Consider the following 22280-nt stretch of genomic DNA (forward strand, 5'->3'; position numbering starts at 1 on the left):
TTTTTATTATTTCTTTATTATTATCTATTAGCTTCTCATGTAAAGATTCTTTCTTGTCTGTCTCTATTAGGCTCTTTTGTCTATCTGTGTCTAGTACCGAACTAGAAATTTCTTTTAGTCTGTCATTTTCTATAGTACTTCTATCTTTTATACGTGTTACTCTTTCCTTAATAGGGCCAATTTCTAATCTGTCAGTTGCTTTTAATGTCTGTAAATTCTTATCTATAACTTCTTTTGAATTACTATTATTAAACCAATTATCTGTCATAGTTTCTATAAAAGATGATCTATGATGGGGTCCAAATTCTACTTCTTTTTTAAAATGTGAATTTAAAGCTTTCATTCTTTCATAGAGGTCCAAAAAGCTATCATTTTTCTTTTCAACTTTAGTATATCTAGCAAATCTATCAATATTTTCCAAGGCTTCCAATTTTCTATTAATTTTGTCTAAAAAACTATTATTGTGTTTATTAGTCTGTCGGTTGATTTTATCTTCTATTAAATTACTCCAATTATTTGTGTTACCATTATTATAGTTATAATTATCCATTTCACTGTCAGAATCAGTTTCATAATCCATATCACTATTTGACCAATTATCATCTATATCTGTCATGCTATAACCTTCATCATAAACTATATCATCATAGTCCATGTTTCAAATTAGTGTGTGCCTAGCCTAAGTGTGAACAAGCAAACAGATGATGAACTGATAAATGTATTTATTCTCTTTCTAAGCAATTAATAATTACTGGCGGAACTATTACTAACCACTGGTATCCTTGCTATCGGGACCACCTCCTCGGGAAACTCCATTGCGGGACCACCCAAACAACGCCTGTCCGTCGGCTACAACAAAGGGGCTGACCAACGCGAAACTATGGTTTGCCAACGAGTCTCTAGGCTGACCAACGCTAACAAGGAGCAAGTAGTGGCTGTGTAGTAATATAAGTTCCTAGTAACTTCTTAATTGCAAAGAAATAAAACTCATACACCTACCACCCATGGCTCTGATACCATTGACTACCCAGGAGTGAGCACAGCAGTAATATAGAAGCATAAACAATGATAAAATAGTTGATAAAGAAGAGAATAGCAAAATAGATATAGTCAAAATAGATTAAAACAGGGTATGGAATATAAAACTGAAACAAATAAAATCTTACTTGAAAATACTTCTGTCTTTGATTAAACTTGAAAACAAACTGTCTTTCTTACAAGCTTTGAAAATAAGAGCTGTCTGAAGAGTTACAAGATTACAAAGTAAAATCTGTAAAGGGTTACAAGATTGTCTGTCTGGAAAGGTAAGGTTACAAGATTACAAAAGAAAGTAGAGTACAAAAGTCTTTCTAAAGGGAGAGTACAAAAGTCTTTCGGGGAAAGGGAAAGGAAAGCTAAAGTCTTTCTGAGGATTGGACCTTGGAATTGGACCTAGAATTTGAACCTGTCTTCTGTCTTCGAAGTCTGTCTATTTATAGATAAAGTGAACCATGGTAAGTCTTCAAAAGTAACCTGAGTTAGGTGAAGTGAACTCAAGTTAATCTGTCGGCAGAATCTTGAACAGTAAAAGTCTGTCTGCATGTGAATAATATTCTGTCAAAATATCTTTGAAAATATCTTTCTGGATCTGTCTGCACTTGTCTGGACTGTAATGGATCTGTCTGGAAGCTATTCATGCATGTCGATGAATAGTGATCTGTCGCTGGTGAATAGTGATTTGTCGCTGTTGTCTGTCGGAAGAGTATTCTGTCTGTCTGTGCCTTCTGTCTATCTGTCTGTCAATCTGTATCCGCGTAGTTATCATAATCTAGCGGATCAGTGTTATCCTCATATTGCTCATGCTCGTGGAGCACTCCATAATCATTACATAGGGCACAGTATGAAATAGGAACGAAAACAGGAACATGATCCTTGGCTGTCATCAATCTGGGGTCTTTAACAATCCTTCTTTTCCCAATGATCCTTCCTGCTGAAGGTTTTGGGCCATACACAGCTATTCTGTCGGTGTAGCCATATAAATGAAAACCTCTATCTAATTCTTTCTGTTCTTCATAAATCTTATTACTCATGAAATTAGACCATTCTTGAGCCAAAGCACCTGGATCATCCAGTGATAAGTAAGTATCTCCTGTATACCAGTTATATTCAAGGATACCACACCAATCATGGATAAGGACTAAAATGTGTGCTGGCTGAGCTTCCATATAATAGCTAGTGTCCCAAACTGGAAGAGTACTCCAGATTTCTATCTTCATATAATTAAGTCCTCCAATCTGTGCTGCTGCTTCTTGGATGACTCTGGGAAATAAACTAATCTGATTTGCCGAAGTAATGGTCAATTTTCTGATAAACCCTGCTTCAAGCATTTCAGATAACCATAAGGGATCACAGATTACTGGATCTTCTGTTTCTGTGTTGATAAGTAATCCCGGGTAGGGATCAAATCTGTCTCCTATTCTTTCATAAACTCTGTCTGAATTTCCAAAACTGTCATACCATTTAGCCTTATGAGATAACCACATATCACCTGTCATGTCTTCTGTTTTGATAAATGCTGTAGAGACTAATATTTTAAAAAGATGCATCCATCTGTCATAAGAACTTGTTATAGCTTTATGAGTTAAAATATTCTGTTGGATTTCAGGGGGTAAGGTTCTAATAGCAAGTCTCGTTTTTTGCTGAATCTTAGGGTGGAGTTTTGAAAAGCTTGTTCCCATAAGATAGCTTTTTAGAGACTGTAGTTCTGTCTTTGTGGAGCTTGAATCTCCATCCTCCTTGCCAGGGAGTTGACAACCGAGTGCTTCAATAAATGCCCCGGTGCTAACAAGATGTAATTCCAAAGCCTGAAGGGTCATTTGGAATAAGGGTTTCTGTCTGAGGGTGAATGCTGCCTGTAAATTATCAAGAAGTAGTTTAATATGAAGAGGAAGGTCTGTAAATTCTCCATCTTGAAACATAAGATTACTGTCAAGTACTTTTTGCAAAACTACACTTTTATTACCACATGAATACATTGCCTCTGCTAGCAACGTATCCTGAAGGGATATTGTCTCTATCGAGACGCCTTCATGCATATCCGAAATTTTGACTGAGGGCTTTCGGAAACCTCTGGGTTGCACCGCTGGTGCCTTGCCCTTGTCTGTCTGAGAGAATCTTTTACTCATGGTGGTCTGCAATTGGGTTTTTGGAAAAGGATTATATTTGGAATAAATAAAAATTTCTTTTGAAATTATTCTGTCAATGTCTTTCTGTGAAATTCTTTTGAAATATTTTATAAGAAAAGTAATAAAAGCATTTACAAAACAAACAACATTTATAAAACAAACTTTTCTTTGTACACTTTTGTGCTCTTGCTGAGTAGCAATAATATTAGAGTAGTAATGATGGGATCTATCAGGATAAGTGATTTTCAGAATATTTTTAATAGCTAGTATGCATGTACTACTATATATCCCTTCGTAAAGTCTTTCATTACTAGGACAATCTATCAGGGGATTAACTCTGTCTATGGAGAGATTAAATCTGTCATTATTCAAGAGATTACCACAATTAATATTTTCTTTAATGATCAATAAAGAAGAGTCTGTCAAAGCTTCTTTTATTAAAATATCTGTTATATGAATATTTAAAAATGCTATAAAGGGTGTACATCTGTCATTTAGTACTTCTATCAGTCTATCAATATGTCTGTCATTATTATTAAAAGAAATAATAATTTTACCATCTATATTCTGTGTGGGGGCAATAGTCTCAAATTGCCATCTGTCAGTCCATATACTATTAGTCCATGCATATTGATTACAAAAGACTATATTCATATCTTCGTCTTTTATGCATTCTTCTGTAGATTGGACTTTTTGTAAGAAGGGAGAATAAAAACATATCTCTGTCTCTTTGATTACTTGATACCATTTGGCGAAAAATAAAGTAGTTTGAAGAAGTTGAGAAAAGAGAAGAGCCTAAGAAAGGGAGGAAATATATTCTTGAAAAGCATTGGATAAAGCTTGAAGATGTAAGCACAATTGTATATTTATTCTATTTACTGGTTCTTTTGTAATGCTTATTCAACCAAATGTAAGAGCACATTATGATTATTGTAATATATTACTTCATAATATTTGTATTTATCTTATGTGTAATATTATGATAGTTTCATCATAATTACATGTTTCATCTTATATTAGAGTTAATTTAGCTTTCAATAATTAAAATTAGAGAAATGTTTAAACCTGAACATGTTAACATTTGATTTAAAACAATCCTGTTCATCGCACGGGTTAGCGACTATGTAATATATTACTATATAAAATTTGGATGTTTTTCATTTTTAAAGATGTTTAAAATTTTGACAATTTGTCATACGAGATGTTTAACTACTTTCTCTCCATTTTATATTAGAGATGATTTAACTTTAAAATAGTTGAAATTAGATAAATATTTAAACTTGAACATGTTAACATTTTGAGTTAAAAGTTACCCATGCATCGCACAGGTTTGTGACTAGTTGGTATTTATTCTTATTGAAATTTAGGATAATTGTTAATAAACCATATTAGTATATAAAAAACTGTGAAAAAAATTAATTATTTTTTATTTTTTTATAAAATATTTCTAAAAATAGTTCTTAAATCAATATTCCTATAGCATAATTTAACATTAGACAAAACTTAAGTACAGTATCTAAATATAATACCTTAGGTATTATTTCTTAAATTCTACTCTTAACTAATAGGTACTCTTTCATTCTATAAGAAAAAATTCACATAATAAAATTTTAAAAAAATAAACCTTGCCCTTCCTCGTTTACCTTCGTGTTAATCCTATTGCATAATTTGCATTACCGAACTGGTCTTTGTCTCTTTCCCCTGTCATGGTCCCACCAACGGATTTGCTTGAAAATTTTTCTGCTGCCTTGTCCAAAAGACAAAAGTTGACGCGCTGGAAAGCCAAAATAATTGTAATTGGCTTTTTGTGAAAGCCAAAATCACTTTTTAGCAAAATTTCATGGAGCCCACCAACATTTAATATTCGTAGGTTTTATTTTTATATTTATTTTTTAGAAGAAAAAACTGAGCCTTCTTTGCAACAAAAATTAAAAGCTTGATATATTTGTACTTTTACGTCAGGTTAGTGTAGATTATTTATCTTGTATAAAAAAAGAAAGGTAATATTATTTTTTTCGTTCAATTCATATTTTTCTAACAAAAAATTTATAAGTATTCTTTCTTAGTAGATTTTGTTATTTCTTATAATTCTGATTAAGGTTGATAGTTTTTTTAATATGTATTTTGGTATTGTATTTTCTTTTTTAATATGTATTTTGGTACATGTGTTTAAACACATGTTTTCAGTTTTTAAACAACATTACATGCATTTCTACAACTTTTTATCCACACATATTTCAAAAAAATACAAATAACGTTACTAGAACAACATTATCAAATGGCCCAAAAGTCTTCTCTCTTCCTTTTGTAGCGTTGGTTAAATTTTGGTTTGGGTTAATACTTAGTTTTTTTGGATATAGGAATTTGAGTTTATATCAAAACACGAACTATATGGCTATAAATTTGAATATGTCTACCAATTTTTTGAGTAATAAATTATTATAAAGTCTATCTTTTATTCATTTGGTTTCATTTTAATTTTGGTTAAGATAACATTGTAATTTTGTGATAAGTTTTTTTGTTATAATAATAAACTCCTTATTTCTTAAGAGATGAGAAATTTGAATAATAAAATTTGAAACTTATAAAGTTTAGTTCTATATTAGACAAATATAATACACTACAACAGAAATTAGAAGAATATGGTCTACCTTAAAAAAAAAATATTAATCAAACATACAAAAAATAATAGTATGATATATTTGTAGAGATAAAAAGATACAAAATTCTTGTAGAAATATTTCATTAAAAAAAAAAGATAATTCTTGAAATAATTGTTAATTTTTATATATTACATCTTATTACATAATATTTATATATTTTCACACATTGTGTGGATTTGCAGCTAGTTTATATAAAACCAAAGACGTTTGATTTTTAGTTAACCTCATAATATTATGCCACATAAGTTTTTGAGATCTCACAAATTTCAACATTATTTTAATAAATGTTTTCTATTGAATTAAAATTTTATTTTATATTTAAACTCTCAATTAGAATCTTAGTAAATCATTTTTTTTGAATTAATCATATTTTCTTTAAATAGTACTATATATAATTTCATATACAAATTGCTTAATAGATTTTTAATGCTAATATATATAATTTCATATACCATCACAATTATAATAAATAAATAAATATCTATTCATAATTATTATAATTATTAAATTTCATATTTAAATAAAAGAAAAAAAAATCAAAATTCATCAATAATAGGCAATTGGTTAGCGCCGTGCTACATTGTACACAAGAAATTTCTTGACTTTAAAGTCAAGAATTGATCTTCTATGACTGGAAATTCAGGCTGAAATGATTGTGGTTGTAAGTTTTTCTTGGCGTATGTCCCAAGATTCCACTCTCGTCAACGAAAGCAAAGTAAAAATAAAGTGGCTATCAGTATCACACGAGATTTTCCTGCAACATGACAAGGAACAAATGGCCAAGTAATTGTGGAAGGGACATCATGACAGAGAACAACTTTAAAGGTGGCAGACACATGGAATCAGAGAGTGGACCGTAAAATTGACAGAAATTTCTATTACCTGTTTCCAGGGGAAGAGAGATGCGCAGGTATGGAAAATATGGAGTTGACTTCAACAGATAAGATTAAGATGGTCAATTTTTGTTTTTTTATCTCTAAAATTGTTGGTAAATTCAGTTTTGTGAGTGAATTCAATTGAGAAACCTCTTAACATACCAAGATATAACGCTCAAGAAACCGTGGGAGCGGTGGGACTCGTGGGAGTCATGCTTTGCCTATTGATATATCAAAAGAAACCTTAGTAGCTTTTTCTTAATCGCAAGATCCTAGATGCATTTGTTCATTAGAGATTTTAGAATTCTAAAATTTAATCTTCTTTATATCAAAAATTAAAAGCTTGATATCAAAAGAAAAGCTTTTGCAATTAATTTAACTCTCATCCTGTTGGTTTCTAGTTAGTTTAGCTAGTAAAGTTTCTTATTTTGGTCCGATGATTAAAAAAAGAAAAACCCCACCTCTTATGATGCCATGGTAAACACAATACTTTTTTTTTTTCCCCTTTCTTTTCTTCCCCCTCCTTTTGCAATTAATGTTTGTTTTTTCTTTTTATTTTATTTCTCAACTTCCCATTTACTCTATCAAAACCATCTACTAAAAGTATTAGTATCAAGTGTGTCAAATGCCCAACATTGACATTTGGCATACTAAGGCCATAAGACCTTTCACAACTTCTAAATGCTAAAAAATTTAGCATGGATGAACAATATCATTCCAAATTTGAAACGGTACGAACACAAATGCTAAACCAAAAAAATAATTTTTTTTTTTATTTTTCTCTCTCCTCTCAATTATTTATTTGACTTTTTCTCTCTCCTCTCACATATTTGTCTCTCTCCCGTCTACCTCTACCTTCCTCTCAACTCTTCTCTCACCTCTCTCCTTATCTTAGCCTCTCTCTCTCACTCTCTTTCTCTCTCATAAGCCGCCAATCTTTGCCCACAGCCAATCTAGCCATGGTTTCTACTTCGCTTAAAGCCACTCATCTCGCCACGGTTTCTCTTGCTTTCTATATGTTTCTTGACTTTAATTAGTCTTCCATTGAAATTTGGCCATAGAAAGAGAAAAGCCACAAAATATAATGTTATCATCCTCACCTTCTATGGTTATGTCTTTTTCAAAATAATTGAGATGACATGTGATTGGTGTTAATATATAGTGGATCTATGTAAAAGTGATGTAAATCAAATTACAACTTTTCACATCACCGGTTGTAAAAAACTTGTGAAATTTGTTAACTACTTGGCATTACTTATTATAGAGGATTAATTTTCAATGTGTGCCATTGCATCCTAAGCTTGCATAGAGGCCAATGAGATTTATTTCCCATATTCTCCTAATTGGAAAATGTTAAAACTTAAAATTACTAATATTTTACTACAAACTAATATGACAATAAATGTGATTGGTGAACTCAATAACATAATGAATGAATATTTGAATTATTTTTTTGATTAGTAACAATCTGTTTATAAGTCTTATTTATTTACTTATTTTTGATAATTTGTTAGTTATAACAATGGGGAGGGGAGTTTTGCCTCTTGAACATCTTCATTTGAAACACCAAAATTCTTAGCATCAGTTTTACCTTATATAATAAAATTTATAGCATCCATCACTCCTCTTATGTTATATACTTTGGTGCTTGGTGGCAAGAGTGATGTACAACAAAACAAATTCATCAATAGGATATTGGTTTGGGCCGTGTATGCACAAGAATTGATTATTATTATTATTATATTTTGCTATGGACACAACTTACCGAGACGATAAGTTGCTGGATTCTACAATTTGATGAACAGATAGAAGCTCATTAATATTTTCACTCCTTCAGTTTCTACGGTTCAGTGCTGTATGTCAAAGCAAGACTTGAAGCATGGAGATCAAGTATTGAAATTCACACGTGGAAGCTTAGCCCGCCAAACCCTGTTTTAGATTCTGTTTTAAGTTTGTAGATGTTTAATTAGCTTTGGTAGATGTTTTTTGCTTAGCTTTAGACTTGTATATATATATATACATATGTATATATATATATATATATATAAGCTGTGAGTTGTAATGTAATTATACAATTTTTCATTCAATAAAATTGGAAGTTCATATTTATTGAGAGAGTTTCAAAGAGAGAGAGAGAGGAGAAGAGATTTCTAGAAAAGCACTCGGACTTGTATAAAGTGGTACTCCAAAAATTGGATTCCTAGAAAGTGCTTCATTATCTAAAATTGATTTAGCCTTGAAGTTGGCAAAAGGGCCACCAAATGGAATCTCACACCTAATACTTTGAGATATGGAAGTGCCTCAAGAAACTTAGGAATAACATGAGAGATTATTGTTTGAGAGGTCCAATTGATCCAATTCTTCTACTTGTTTGAAAGATTGTGGAATGTCTCCTTGAAATAAGTTATTTGACAAATCAAGATCACATAGGCTTTCAAATGCACCAATGATACTTGGAACATTAATTTGGTTACAAGATAAATTCTCATGTTCAATAGCATCAAATATTTTCATGTTTTGAGACAAAGATCCACAAAGGGAACTAGATGATAAATATAAAAATATCAGATTTTCAAGGCTCCACACATTCAATGGGATTGATGATGTCAGTTCGTTATAACTTAAGAATGCATAAATAGAAGTGCTACTACATAGGTTCTCGACTACAACTCAATAGGTCGAGAGTCACCTATCTCAACCGATCAAAAGACACATCTCGACTAATTGAGATTCATGCAAATTGGTTTTTCAGCTTATCATCTCAGCCGTTGGATCTAGGATTTTGTGGATCACGAGTAGAGTATATAAGCAAGCCCTAGAGCACATTTTTACATATACAAGATAGCAGTGTAGTTGTTGCATACTAAAGATTTATTGATTAAGTGAAGTTGTTGCATCCAGTTTACAATCACGTTACTAAAAGAAACCATTGAGAGTAAATTTATACATACTCTATTTTTTCAACCCCTTCCCATTTTCTATCCTTCCATTTTTTTTTTTCAACCCCTAACCAAACAAACCCTAGAGCTACCACTAATACCACTTTTATTTTCCATCACCTACAAACCTACCACTTAAACAAATTGTAGAACAAATTGTCTCCTTAAACTTATTCTTCTTTTTTTTTTTTTTTATTCTCATGGAATAAACATTAATCTCACTTTGAAGATTTTCTATTTTTCTAATTTTAGTATGTAATTTTACTCACACAACCAGTAGATGTTAATCCTATGAAATAGGAGGTGCGATTTTTTTCCTTGAGATAAAAGGAAATGACCTTTGATTATGGACTCACGAAGATAATATTTGTTTTAGCTTTTAACAACTCAAAAATCTATTTTATTTATTTAAGTTATAATTTTAAATGTTAATTTCTTACGTACAATATAAGTCAAGCCGCACTAAACAGTAGGCCATGGGTTAGGGCCCCTGTTAGAGAAAGCCCCAAATGTGGGGCCACTTAAGCAATTAAAGATTTGGACTAAGTAAAAGGAAAATAAAATGTAACATGCCTCCGCCCACGCAACATGACCAGAGGAATAAATGGCCCCAATTAAACAGAGAAAACAGAGACCTATCAGTTATCACACAAGACTTCTACAATCTACAGTACATGACAATGAATAAATGCCAAGAAATTCTGAAATGGAGGTGATGACAGAGAAGAATTATATGTAGCAGACACATGGAAACTCAGAGCTTGACTTATTAAAAATTTTGGCTTGTACAATTAATTTTCAATGTTACAATAAATTCTTAAATAAAAAAATTAAACATCAATTTAATGAACATATAATGAAGTTAATTTTAGTTTAGCTCTCGAGTTGCATGTCACACTCATCATGGTGAAGTTCTATTTTTCGTCCATAATTTTTCATGATTTATGAATTCTAATGCATAAAATTGTTTATTAAAAACAAATATATCATCAATTTAAAAGGGAAAAAAAATAGTTCATGTACCTCTTGAGGATTGAGGGCTAAACTTTTTTTTTTAATAAACAACTCAACTGCTGTGGATCCTAATCACCATCTTCTTCCAAATTATAGCCCTCTTTTAATTACCAGATCCTAAGTCCTATAGAAGTTTGGTTGGTGCTTTGCAATACCTCACCTTCTGTTCTTTGCTGTTAAACTAGTCCTACTCAAACCCATCTTCAAGCAACCAAAAGAATTCTTAGATATCTTCAAGGTACTCTTCACTATGGTCTTGCATTCACTCCAAGTCTCTCTTCCTTATCTGCCTATAGTGATGTAGATTAGGCTGGGTATCCTGTGGAAGGGAAATCAATCATTGGTATTGTGGCTTTCTTTGGATTTTGTCCAATTACATGGTCTGCTAAGACACAAGCCACTGTTTCTAGGTCCTCCACTGAAGCTGAGTATCATGCTTTGGCTTCCACAGCAGCTGAATTGAATTTAGGCACTGCCATGGGTTGACTAAGAAATTTTAATTTGATGAGTTCTCTAATCGAGATAGGAACCCTATTTTAGGAATTGCATGTTTTAGGAGCAAAAATAGCCAAATATCACTATTTTTTGAAATTATTAGTGTTTTACCACTATTTGAGAAACTCGAATTTGACATGGAACTCAAGTTTAAGAAAATCGAGTTTGACATGGAACTCGAGTTTCAGAAAATCGAGTTCCATAAAAAATGTCACATGGAACTCAATTATGTGGAACTTGAGTTTGTTGCAATGTGTTACTTGAGTTTAATACACAAGAGTACCATGTAAGAAACACTTCCCACTTCCCACAACACTCACACAGTCAACAATAGCACTCACACAGCCACAATTATTGACTTATCTCCCACAATTGCACTCCTTTCTATCTCTTTTAATTTTTTTATTTTTTCAACTTCTATCTAAATTATAATGAAGCATGACATGGGATAAATTATAATGGTTGTAAGATTTTTTTCTCACTGAAGTTAGGCTCATCTCAATTAGAATCCATTTTTTTCTATTTTTAATTGGTAAATTTACAAATGCGCTTAAGGAGATGCTCTTTGAACAGACTGATTGACAATCTCACTTGGAAGTTGGAATTCTACTCTATCATGATTACGAGAAAAAATGGCAAAGTAATTATGGAAGTGAGATGATGACCGAGAAGAATAAAAGGTAACATATATACATGGAAATAGAATCTCAAAGCTTGACTAATTCAAGTAGTATGATTTGAATCCAAAGTCGTGGAATTAAGTGTTTTTTTTTTTTTTATAATAATTTTTACAGGGGAGTTAGCTTCAAGGAATTTTAAAGCTCCATCAGAATGAGTATTTGTAACTAAAATCAAATACATATTTACTTTCCCAGCATATTATTTCCTCTCAGTTAAGTACAACTGAACATTCAAAAGAGCAGTGAAATCCAAGAAAAAATTACAATGCATGAGGACCAATCTCACGACTAATATGAATGTTGGCCTCAATTTCTTCATTCCTAGCATACAGGAGTGCAAGTTGGTTGCTTATGCTGAGGAAGAAGCTAGTGAAGATCAAATTTGCAAGATTTTGAAACCCGGACCGTTCATTGAACTGTAAAAGGGAGAGGTTCAAGGTTTTTAAGGTCGAACCGTGATGACGTCATAATTAATTTAATAATTATTTAAATATAAATAAATATATTAAATTTGTAAATATTGGCAAAATTTACTAAAAATATCTTAAAAATTGAAACAAAATACATAAAATAGTACATTATAAGGTTAATAAAAAATAGAACAACATAAATAAGCATAAAAAGAAATTTTTATAATAATCCTTTAAGGGAAATCATTTCAATTAACTAAAAACGACTTTTAAAATAAATTCATAAATTGCATATGTATTATTCTTAAATAAAAAAGTTAATTTAGTAATATTTAATATGTTGAGAAAGATGACATAGAAGTTTAGAAACTATAAATCACGTAAATTTAATATAAATTTAATAATATTGCATACTAGCTCCCAAGAAGAGCACTTGGTCTGTTGGTCATGGCTTCAGTCTTGCTTACAAGGTGTGAGAGCTCAGGTTCGGATCCTGGCAAAGCATTTTTCCAGTCCGGGTTTCAAAACCTTGCAAATTTGGGGAGTTTCCCTATCTGAAAATTAGGTTTTTTTTTTTTTTTTTTGGGGGGGGGGGTTAATTTGGGGTTTTATAACACAAAATGAAGATACAGTAAAGTAAGACAGATAAGTATTTTATTTGAATCTACTAAAATCAGTCTAAATAAAAATACATATTCCAAAATTACAAAAAGATACCATTGAATTTCCTATAGTATCGCTAAAAACCAAATTATCAAAATAAAATAACTAAATTTTGGCTCCAAAAAATAAAATAAAATAAGGAACACAAGCTTTAACAAGGTCACTTCAAGTGCACACATACGATATTTGAGCAATAACATAAATATCAGACACCCCTATTTCTATTTCCAAGTAGTGTCAATTTGATTTTGTTAACCTTGGCCACCACATCCTTGATGTCAAGTCTTCCATTTGGTAATTCTTCAAAACACCGCAAGCCTAGTTCCAAGATAAATGAAAGAATAGTGCAAGGCAGTCTCATCTCTTCCATCTTCTATCTTAAGCAAACCATCGTCCACAACTTCCATTCGGTCACAAAGTGATGCAATCCATTGCCTCATACCTAGTTCTCCAACAACTATTTCATCGGTAGGTTTCTTTCTTGTGATCATCTCTAACAAGATTATTCCATAACTATAAATGTCACCTTTGGTGGATAGCCTCCCTTTAGAACCATACTCTATCATGCTCACATTTGTCAAGAAATTTTTAAGTTAGTGACCCACATATATGTTTCCAAAAGTAATTTACAAATATAACCTTAATACATTGATATATATACACACATTCATACATTAAAAAAAAAAAAAAAAATTACTGTAACTATCCATGATCCATCAATTGATGTATATATGTATACTTGATTCTTTTATTTATTTATTTATCAAGTATGCCATTGTGATTTGCAAATAATAAAATTGGTATTAAAGTGGGTTCTATATAAAAGTAGAGCATGACTTAGGTACAGTACTTAGGTGCTATTCCTTAATGGTCCGCTTGGATTGAGAGAGAGGGAGGGGGAGTAGAGTAGAGTAGAGTAGATTTAGCACAAAATTAGCTTATTTTTAACAAACTCTACTCTACTCCCCTCCACTCCCCCTCCTTCGCCCCCTCTATCCAAATAAGCCATAAGAAAATTTTACTATGTAGATTTTTTTCTCATGAAAAGGAAGTGTATTTTTTAATTAAATAGTCATATGGCTGAATCTTAAAAGGAGAACCTAAGGTACTATACCTAAGTTTTGTCCATAAAAGTAATGTTGACAATTTGTCAAGGCCTTGTCCCTAATACTAATGGAATAGTTTTGTAATTATTTTCAACTCTCAACTCCCAAACTGAGTGCGATAGCTGTACTTTTCTAGTCAATTTTAGGATAACTTATCAAATAGGATCATTACCTTGAATAGTGTCAATGGCTATAAAATGGGCTATAAGTGGGCATAAGGCTAGCCATGTCAATACCATGGTTGCTTTAACGAGTCCAATATTAAAATAATATTAAACTAATTTGTATTTGTTTTCTCAACAAAATTAATTTGTATTTGACTTGTGACATAATGCAAAAAACAAGTAATTTAAGGGTATATTCATAAGAATCTAATGCAACTACCACACTCATGGTTATTCCTAAAATTAACAACTATTAATATTATTCACAAAATTAACCTAATACATGCATACCTGGTGCAATGTAGCCAACTATACCGATGGTTTTGGTATGGGTTGCGTCATTTTTTTCAACTAAAATCTTTGCAATGCCAAAGTCACCAACATGCGCAACCATGTCCTCATCCAATATGATATTGCTAGGCTTCAAATCACAATGCACCATGGATTTTGATTGACCGTTGTGGAGATAATCCAATGCTAATGCAACATCAACCATAATGCTTACTCTTTGAACAAGATTCAAGCAATAGTTGTGAGAGTATAACCACTTTTTGAGACTACCATTTGACATGTATTGTAGTACCAAAGCTCTAAACTCGGGGTTGGAGCATGTACTAATGACTTTAACTAGATTCCTATGTTGGATTGCCCTTAACACTTTGCATTCAACATCAAAACTTCTCAAAACACCCTCCAATTGCAAGTTTAGAACTTTGATAACAACAATGGTCCCATCAAATAGTACCCCTTTGTAAACAGAGCCAAAACCTCCAATTCCAAGCAAGTTGCTTTCACAGAAGTTGTTTTTCCCACGACAAAGCTCATGATATGATATCATTCTATAATCCACCGCATGCAATGTGTATATAAAACTTGGAATCTGGATTTTACATTTTAGGTGTCTTCTTAGCATAGTAACCAGTGCTATAAAGATTATAATTGATGCAATGGCAGGAATAATATATCTAAGCAAAATTTGCTTCACCCTTGATTGTTGAGAAGAAATCTGAATTGTACAAGGTGGAACTCCAAAAATTGAATTCCCATAAAGAAGTTCATTGCCTAAAAATGATTCCGCCGTGAAGTTTAAAAAAACTCCACTAGATGGAATCTCTCCTGATAGCTTGTTGAAAGACAAATTCAAATACTTGAGATATGGAAGTGCCTCAAGAAACTTAGGAATTGCACTGGAGAGATTGTTGTTTGAGAGGTCCAACTGATCCAATCCTTTCAAGGATCCAGCACCGGCTCAATAGGTGATGCAATTGATGCAATCGCCTAAGGCCCCCAAATAAAAGAAGGCCCCCACTTGTAAAAAAAAAAAAATTATATATAATATATTTATCTATATATTTTAATTAAAAAAATTCAAGTACTTTTCTTGGTCAATAAAATGCATTAAAAAGGCTCAATCGTATCCTAAAATGTAGAAGATTAAAAAGGAAAAAACAAAAATATTCAAACTTCAGCTAACAAAATTAAATTTAGGATGGACAGCATGTTTTCTGCACAGTTGCACACTTCACAGCAGCACAGGCTGCACAGTTACGCATTGCATACTACACAGGCTGCATAGGCTGCACAGCCCAGTGGCCCACAGTCATAGGACAACACGTTTTCTTACTTTATCAATTATTATAAATTATCATACCAATTAATAATTTGATGTGTATCATATCAACTCATTTGTATTATAGCGATACTAATTTATTGAATCATGTAATAAATTAATTTTTATTTGAAAAAGAAAAATTAAGCGAATTAGCTATATTAAAATTAAAATTAACAAAATTTTATTTAAGGTCTACTGTGTCACAAGAAAGATTAATGGATTAGCTATATTATCAATTGAAAAAGAAATGTTAGAGGAACTTAAATACAAAAAACTTAATTAGTAATTTTGCATCTCAAAAAGCAAGAAAAATATATTTTAAATTAAAATATATATATATATATATATATTATTTGATTAATATTTAAATATAAAAAAGACCCCACTTAAAATTTTTGCCCAAAGCCCCCAAAGTTGTTGAATCGGCCCTGCAAGGATCCGAAAGATTTTGGAATATCTCCTTGAAATGAGTTCTTTGACAAGTTTCTTCCACTTCGGATTTGAAAAAAATCAATGATACTTGGAATATTTCTAGTAATTTAGTTACAAGACAAGTCCATAAAATTCAATGGAGACTCTAAGAATTTTTCTTAGGATGTTCCTTAAGAAGTATAAATTATACAATATAATAAAAAGAGAAATTCATATATGGACAACAACAATAAAAAAGACACATAAATACATCAAGTTTACAATTGCCTTCTACAAGTTTTCATATTTTGAAATCGTTGCATGATAGTCTCATTATCAATGCTACAAGCTACATCTCTTTCAATGTACACAACCAAGCAATCATTCATCCACTAAATGTAGAACAAATTATGGAGTAAAATATAATTTTATTGGCATAAAAAAAAAACTAAGGGTGTTCCCAAATTTTTTTTGAAGGGTAGACAAAAAAAATTTTTAAATTATTATATATAAAAATAAAAAATTCAAATCTAGGACCACCCTGGCCTTAAGGTGGTGCCGCCCCTGCCATGAATATAATAGCATCTAGTTCTCTCATGTTTGGCGACAAAGATCCACCGAAGTAATTCGATGAGAAATCCAAGAACAGCAGATTTTCAAGGCTCTAAACTTTCAGTGGGATTCATGATGTCAATCCGTTATGACTCAAGTTTAATCTCTACAAAAGATTGAGGTTTCCAATGCAATTTGGAATGGATCCAGAGATTTTGTTATGTGAGAGAAGTAACTGTCCTAAATTCCTTAGCTGACAAAGTTCTTCTCAGTGCTAGACTAATTGAAGTAGCATGATTAAAGTCCATAGTCAGTGAACCTCTGTTTTTCTATAAGGATAGACCTATGTGGGAAGGTAATGAAGCCTATGATTCTATTAGAATATCATTTTCAACTTTATGGTAAAATCTATTTATAGACTGTCGTGTATGTTTTTTTTTTGTTTTTTTTTTTATAAAAGGTTTTTAAAAGCATTTCCTAAAGGAAAGAAAACCAATTACATTCAAGTAGAAGACTTATACAGTACATGACGAGGAAAAAATGGCCAATTAATTTTGCAAACAGGACCACACACTTGTGGGGTTCACCCCTCATGTGAGGAGGAAGATGCATGTTACGGAAACATAATGGATTCTCTCGTGTGCAAGGGAGGTGGTGATAGAGAAGAATTTATTGTTCCCAGACATGGAATCTTAGTACTTGACTAATGAAAGTAGCATGATTAATAGTCCTAGTCTTGGTGGATAGTGGGGTACAGACCTATGTGAGCATGTAGTCAAGCCTATGTGCTTGCTTCTCAATCAAGTGTTTCCTCATAAACCCCTCTTCTGGTTTTATGAATTGCAAATCAAACTCATCATGGTGATGTTCTATTTTTCATCCATAATTTTTCATTATTTGTGAATTCTAGTGCATAAAATTGTTTATTAAAAACAAATATACCATCAATTTAAAGGGAGGGAAAAATATTTCATGTACTTCTTGAGGATTGAGAGCTAAACTAAGATTAACTTCATTATATGTTCATTAAATTGATGTTTAATTCTTTTATTTAAGAATTTATTGTAACATAGAAAATTAATAGTTGATAGTGATGCTTATTAATTGCAAAGTCATCTAATTGAGGACTAAAAAAAAAAAAAACAACTAAACAATCTTTTAGATGGAGTTGGACAACATGTACCCAAATAGTTAACCAACTAAAGTCTCATACTTGGGTACTTCAGGAGTATAGTGAAATAGTGATCTCTTATCTCACATTCATGGTAGGCTTTATGATGAATTTAATGAGTGGAAATATAAGAGGAGAGAGCACTAATTAAATTTCTATTCCTATATAATAATAATAAAGAATAAATAAAGCTTGTTAATGAAATGTAGTAAATTAAAAGGGTAATCCTATGGAATTTTAAAAAAATCAATCATAGATATTTTTAGTTTTGAATGAAAAATGAGGCCCTTTTTGATAAATGAATGATTTGAAATATATTGATAAACAATTTTTTGATGTGTTTTCTTTTGTTTACACACACAATAAGGTTTTTTTTTTTTTTTTTGAATGCTAGTTGGAATGGAAGTTTTGTTACATAAACACTCTATAATGGCATATTGCACTTTTTCTTTTAAATGTTTTGTCATGGTTTGCTGTGTGTATGATTGGTTTAGCCTTTTTTTATTATTGTTTTAATTTCAAAAGAAAATGTATAAAATTTTTAAAAAGTTACTGTTTATATATATATATATATATATATATGTATTAGAAAATGTATAATTTCAAAAGAAACTATAATTTTTCATAAACTTATTTTTAAAGAAAATAAATCAATTAAATTAAATTATATCAAACAAACACTAAAAAATAACAGACACGAGATTTAACATAAAAACAAAGATATTGTAAGGACCAGATTTGAACTCCTAGCCCAAAAGGTATATGAACTTAGGCCCAAAAAGCCCAAAACAATAAATTTGTAGAGAATGAGTTGAAAAATTGGGCTTTAATGAATTAAGCAGCAAGTAAACAGATCTTGATGACAAAGAAAGGAAAATAACAAATTTACACTAAGGAAAAATATCCTCGGCAATGTTCGAGGAGACTGGTTCCTATAAATTTCTTTTAAAGCTCCAATATAAGTTTGATTCCTAATTGCTACAGTGTTTCTCTCTTTTTTCCGATCCCCCTTTCTCTAGGGGTCTCTTATATTATATATCTCCCTTTCATTGATCTTGACCCTCCATTTGTTGATCATCCGGGTTATTACTTGAGTGTCTGTCCCATCAAACACCATCTCTGGCCTTCTGTGAGTCGAGATAGCCTAGGCCACACTGTTCAGGGGTCTTCTCCACAAATGCGGTCAGAAAGTTAGCTGCAGAGCATTCAATGCGGTGGTAGCAGCTTTTCCTTAGATATCTTTGGGTTCCCATCTTTCTTGTACGTTTATGGTGCACTTCCCTATCACTGGAGCTTCCTAGAAGGACGTCTTGATCATTAGGATCTACATCAGATCCGTGTTTAGCTTATCCGAGGAGGTATTCCTCCTCGGACCACCTCCCCATTCATATCATACTCATGAAGCTCTAAGCTTAAACCACTTACTATTATTTAATCATCCTCGGGTCACCCATGCTCTCAGCCAAAACCCAATGCCCAATGCCCAATACCGGATTTAGGCCTTTACCCCTACAGATACAATTTAGGTTCGCCTAATATTATATAACGTATATGTTTTCTTTTCAACTCTATCATTTTTTATTGTGATGATATTGGTGGGACATATATATGATTATAAAGCTCTGTGTTCCGAGCTATAGGACGAAGCACCTTTAAGATTGGTTTTTATTTTGTTAAAGAAAGGATTGCCAATGGTTTTATTGTATATGCTATGTATCCCACAAAAGACTGGTTAGCCCATATTTTCATCTAGGCGCTTCCTTTTGCCAAACTCTAGATGATCAAATTCAACCTAAACCTTATTTCAAATTATACTAAGTTATTGAGCAAGCAAAAAAAATTTGTGTGTGAATTATTGCAAGCGAATTGTATACATATTTGCATGTATTGAGAACATTTGTGTAATTACATGTGACGTTCCTTAATACAGTTGGTATTTATGCCATTCTTTATATAATTGCTATAAATACATAGTTCCACAACCATCGTATGTGGGGCTAACATAGTGAAATTTTTTTAGTCATTCTTTGCCTATTGATACTAAGGGTATAGGTTTTCTCATGCATAAGATCCCAAATGCCTTTTTCATACAACATTTTAGAATGTTTAAGTAAATCATCTTTATACCATGTATTAAAAGCCAAACATATTAACTTCAAATACTAATAACTTGGGATAGTTTTAACAAATTTTGTTTTCCCAAGTAACACCATTTGTAAGTACCTTACCGAATCAGAGGACATACCAAACTAATGTCACATAATCACATCTCGAAAAAAGAGAAGAAAAAGAAAAAGAAAAGAAAACTTGAGCAATAACACAGATTTTAATATTAGACACCCCTGCTTATGTTTCCACGTAGTGCCAATTTGATTTTGTTAACCTTGGTCACAACGTCCTTGATGTTTGGTCTTTCATCTGGTGATTCTTCAGAACATCTTAAGCCTAATTCTAAGATAGATAAAAGAACAGTTTGCATGCCAGTTACATCTCTTCCATCTTCAATCCCGAGTAAACCATCATCCACGACTTCCATTCTATCTAGAAGTGATTCAATCCATTGCCTCATAGCTAGTTCTTCAACAAACATTTCATCTGTAGGTTTCTTTCTTATGATGATCTCCAACAATATCATTCCATAGCTATAAATGTCACATTTGGTTGACACTCTCCCTTCCGAGCCATTCTCTACCAATCACACATTTGTTAGATGTTGATAAGTTAGTGGTCCACATGCTTGTAACAGGAGAGAGAGAGAGAGAGAGAGAGAGAGAGAGAGAGAGAGAGAGAGAGAGAGAGAGAGAGAGAGATCAATTTATAAAAATAACCATTTATATATTCACATATTCATGCAAGTTTTTTTAATTTTATTTTTAAATCCTGTTTATTGTATCCATCCATTATCAATATATTGATGTATATATGTAGATTTGATTTATTGTAAAAAAAAAAAAAATGATATGATCAAGATGTGTGCATTTGCTATTATCTCGATTCTAATAAAAATAAAAACACATTTCTTATTACATTCATAGGGTTTACCTTTGTTACAAGAGAGTATATATGTATGCATATTATTTTTTTGCTTCAATTACCCAAGATAAATCTCCTAGGGAGGTAGTTTAGTGGTAGGAATCCAAATGATTCATCACACATGAGAGTCTTGAAATTGTGGGTTCGACTAGTGGCAAGTCTCATTTGTTTCTAGGTTGTTTCATGTGATAATGTAATATTGGATTTAAGTGGTGTAAAAATAGCGACCATACTTGCAAGCTTTTTTTTTTTGGGTATGGCTTTTGTCCAATGTCCTGTGACATTGGACACGCTGCGATCATGACACGTGTCCATTTTCAAACATGTGTCATGATCGCAGCAGGTCCAGTGCACTGGAGGCACTGGATAGAAGCCACGCCCTTTTTTTTTATTCTATAAAATATAAACACATCTTCGAGTACCTACCTATCCATTTGCGTCTTCATTTCTAATAAATATAAGAACACAATATTTCTTACAACTTTAATTTTAAGTATTGACATCACCAGATCTACCATGACCACTATATTGTTTAGTGTCAATGGCTATAAAGTTAGCTCTAATTAATATGTGGCGTAAGGCAAGCTAAACATTACCATAGTTCTATTAACAAGTCCAAATATTGAAAATCACACTAAAATTTATTTTATTGAACAAATTCATATTTAATTAGTGAGCATGGCTCATATAACAAATGGCCTTAATACAAATTATTTATTTACTTTCTTAAAATAATAATTTGTAGAATAAATTAACACCAGTAACCCTTACATAAGAGAGACTAACAAATAATTAATTAATTATCCATTGAACCAATCACACTATAGTTTAAAGTGTATGCTCATATGTATCTAATGCAACTACAAAACTGAGCTATGAACTACCAAACAAATTTTTAATCCTTAAATTAGTATCTATTAAAGCTATGTACAAAAGTAGCCTATAAATGAAATAGATAGACAAAGGTAAATTTATGTACCTGGTGCAATGTAGCCAAGTGTACCGAGGGTTTTGGTTTGCGTTGTATCCTTGTTTAGGGCTAAAATTTTTGCAATGCCAAAGTCACTAACATGTGCCACCGTGTCAATGTCCAAAAGAATATTGGAAGGCTTCAAATCACAATGCACCACAGATTCTGATTGACCATTGTGGAGATATTCCAATGCTAATGCAACATCAACCATAATGCTTACTCTTTGGACAAGATTCAAGCAATTGTTGTGAGAGTATAACCACTTTTCAAGGCTACCATTTGACATGTATTGAAGCACCAAAGCTCTAAACTCAAGGTTGGAGCGTGTACTAATGACTTTGACAAGATTCCTATG

At 31.8% G+C, this 22280-nt stretch overlaps 1 protein-coding gene across 1 annotated transcript; it reads right to left on the reverse strand.

Moving 5' to 3' along the window:
* Positions 1 to 1778: 1778 nt before the first annotated feature.
* Positions 1779 to 15015, reverse strand: LOC115973982 (receptor kinase-like protein Xa21). Its single transcript, XM_031094216.1, has 2 exons — positions 14465 to 15015; positions 1779 to 2128 (listed from the first exon to the last, which is right to left on the reverse strand). The coding sequence occupies exons 1-2, from the start codon at positions 15009 to 15011 to the stop codon at positions 1779 to 1781; spliced, it is 897 nt and encodes a 298-aa protein (XP_030950076.1). The 5' UTR covers positions 15012 to 15015.
* Between the last annotated feature and the right edge of the window lie 7265 nt (positions 15016 to 22280).

Source organism: Quercus lobata, chromosome 2 (genome assembly GCF_001633185.2).
Source record: "Quercus lobata isolate SW786 chromosome 2, ValleyOak3.0 Primary Assembly, whole genome shotgun sequence".
Lineage (NCBI taxonomy): Eukaryota > Viridiplantae > Streptophyta > Magnoliopsida > Fagales > Fagaceae > Quercus > Quercus lobata.

Excerpts from the sequence above, each read along its gene's own strand:
- LOC115973982 (XM_031094216.1), bottom strand. The coding sequence starts at position 15,011 with ATGATATCATATCATGAGCTTTGTCGTGGGAAAAACAACTTCTGTGAA. Across the intron at positions 2,129-14,464 it reads AGTTGGCTACATTGCACCAG|GAGATACTTACTTATCACTG; the intron begins GTATGCATGTAT and ends ACTGGTATACAG.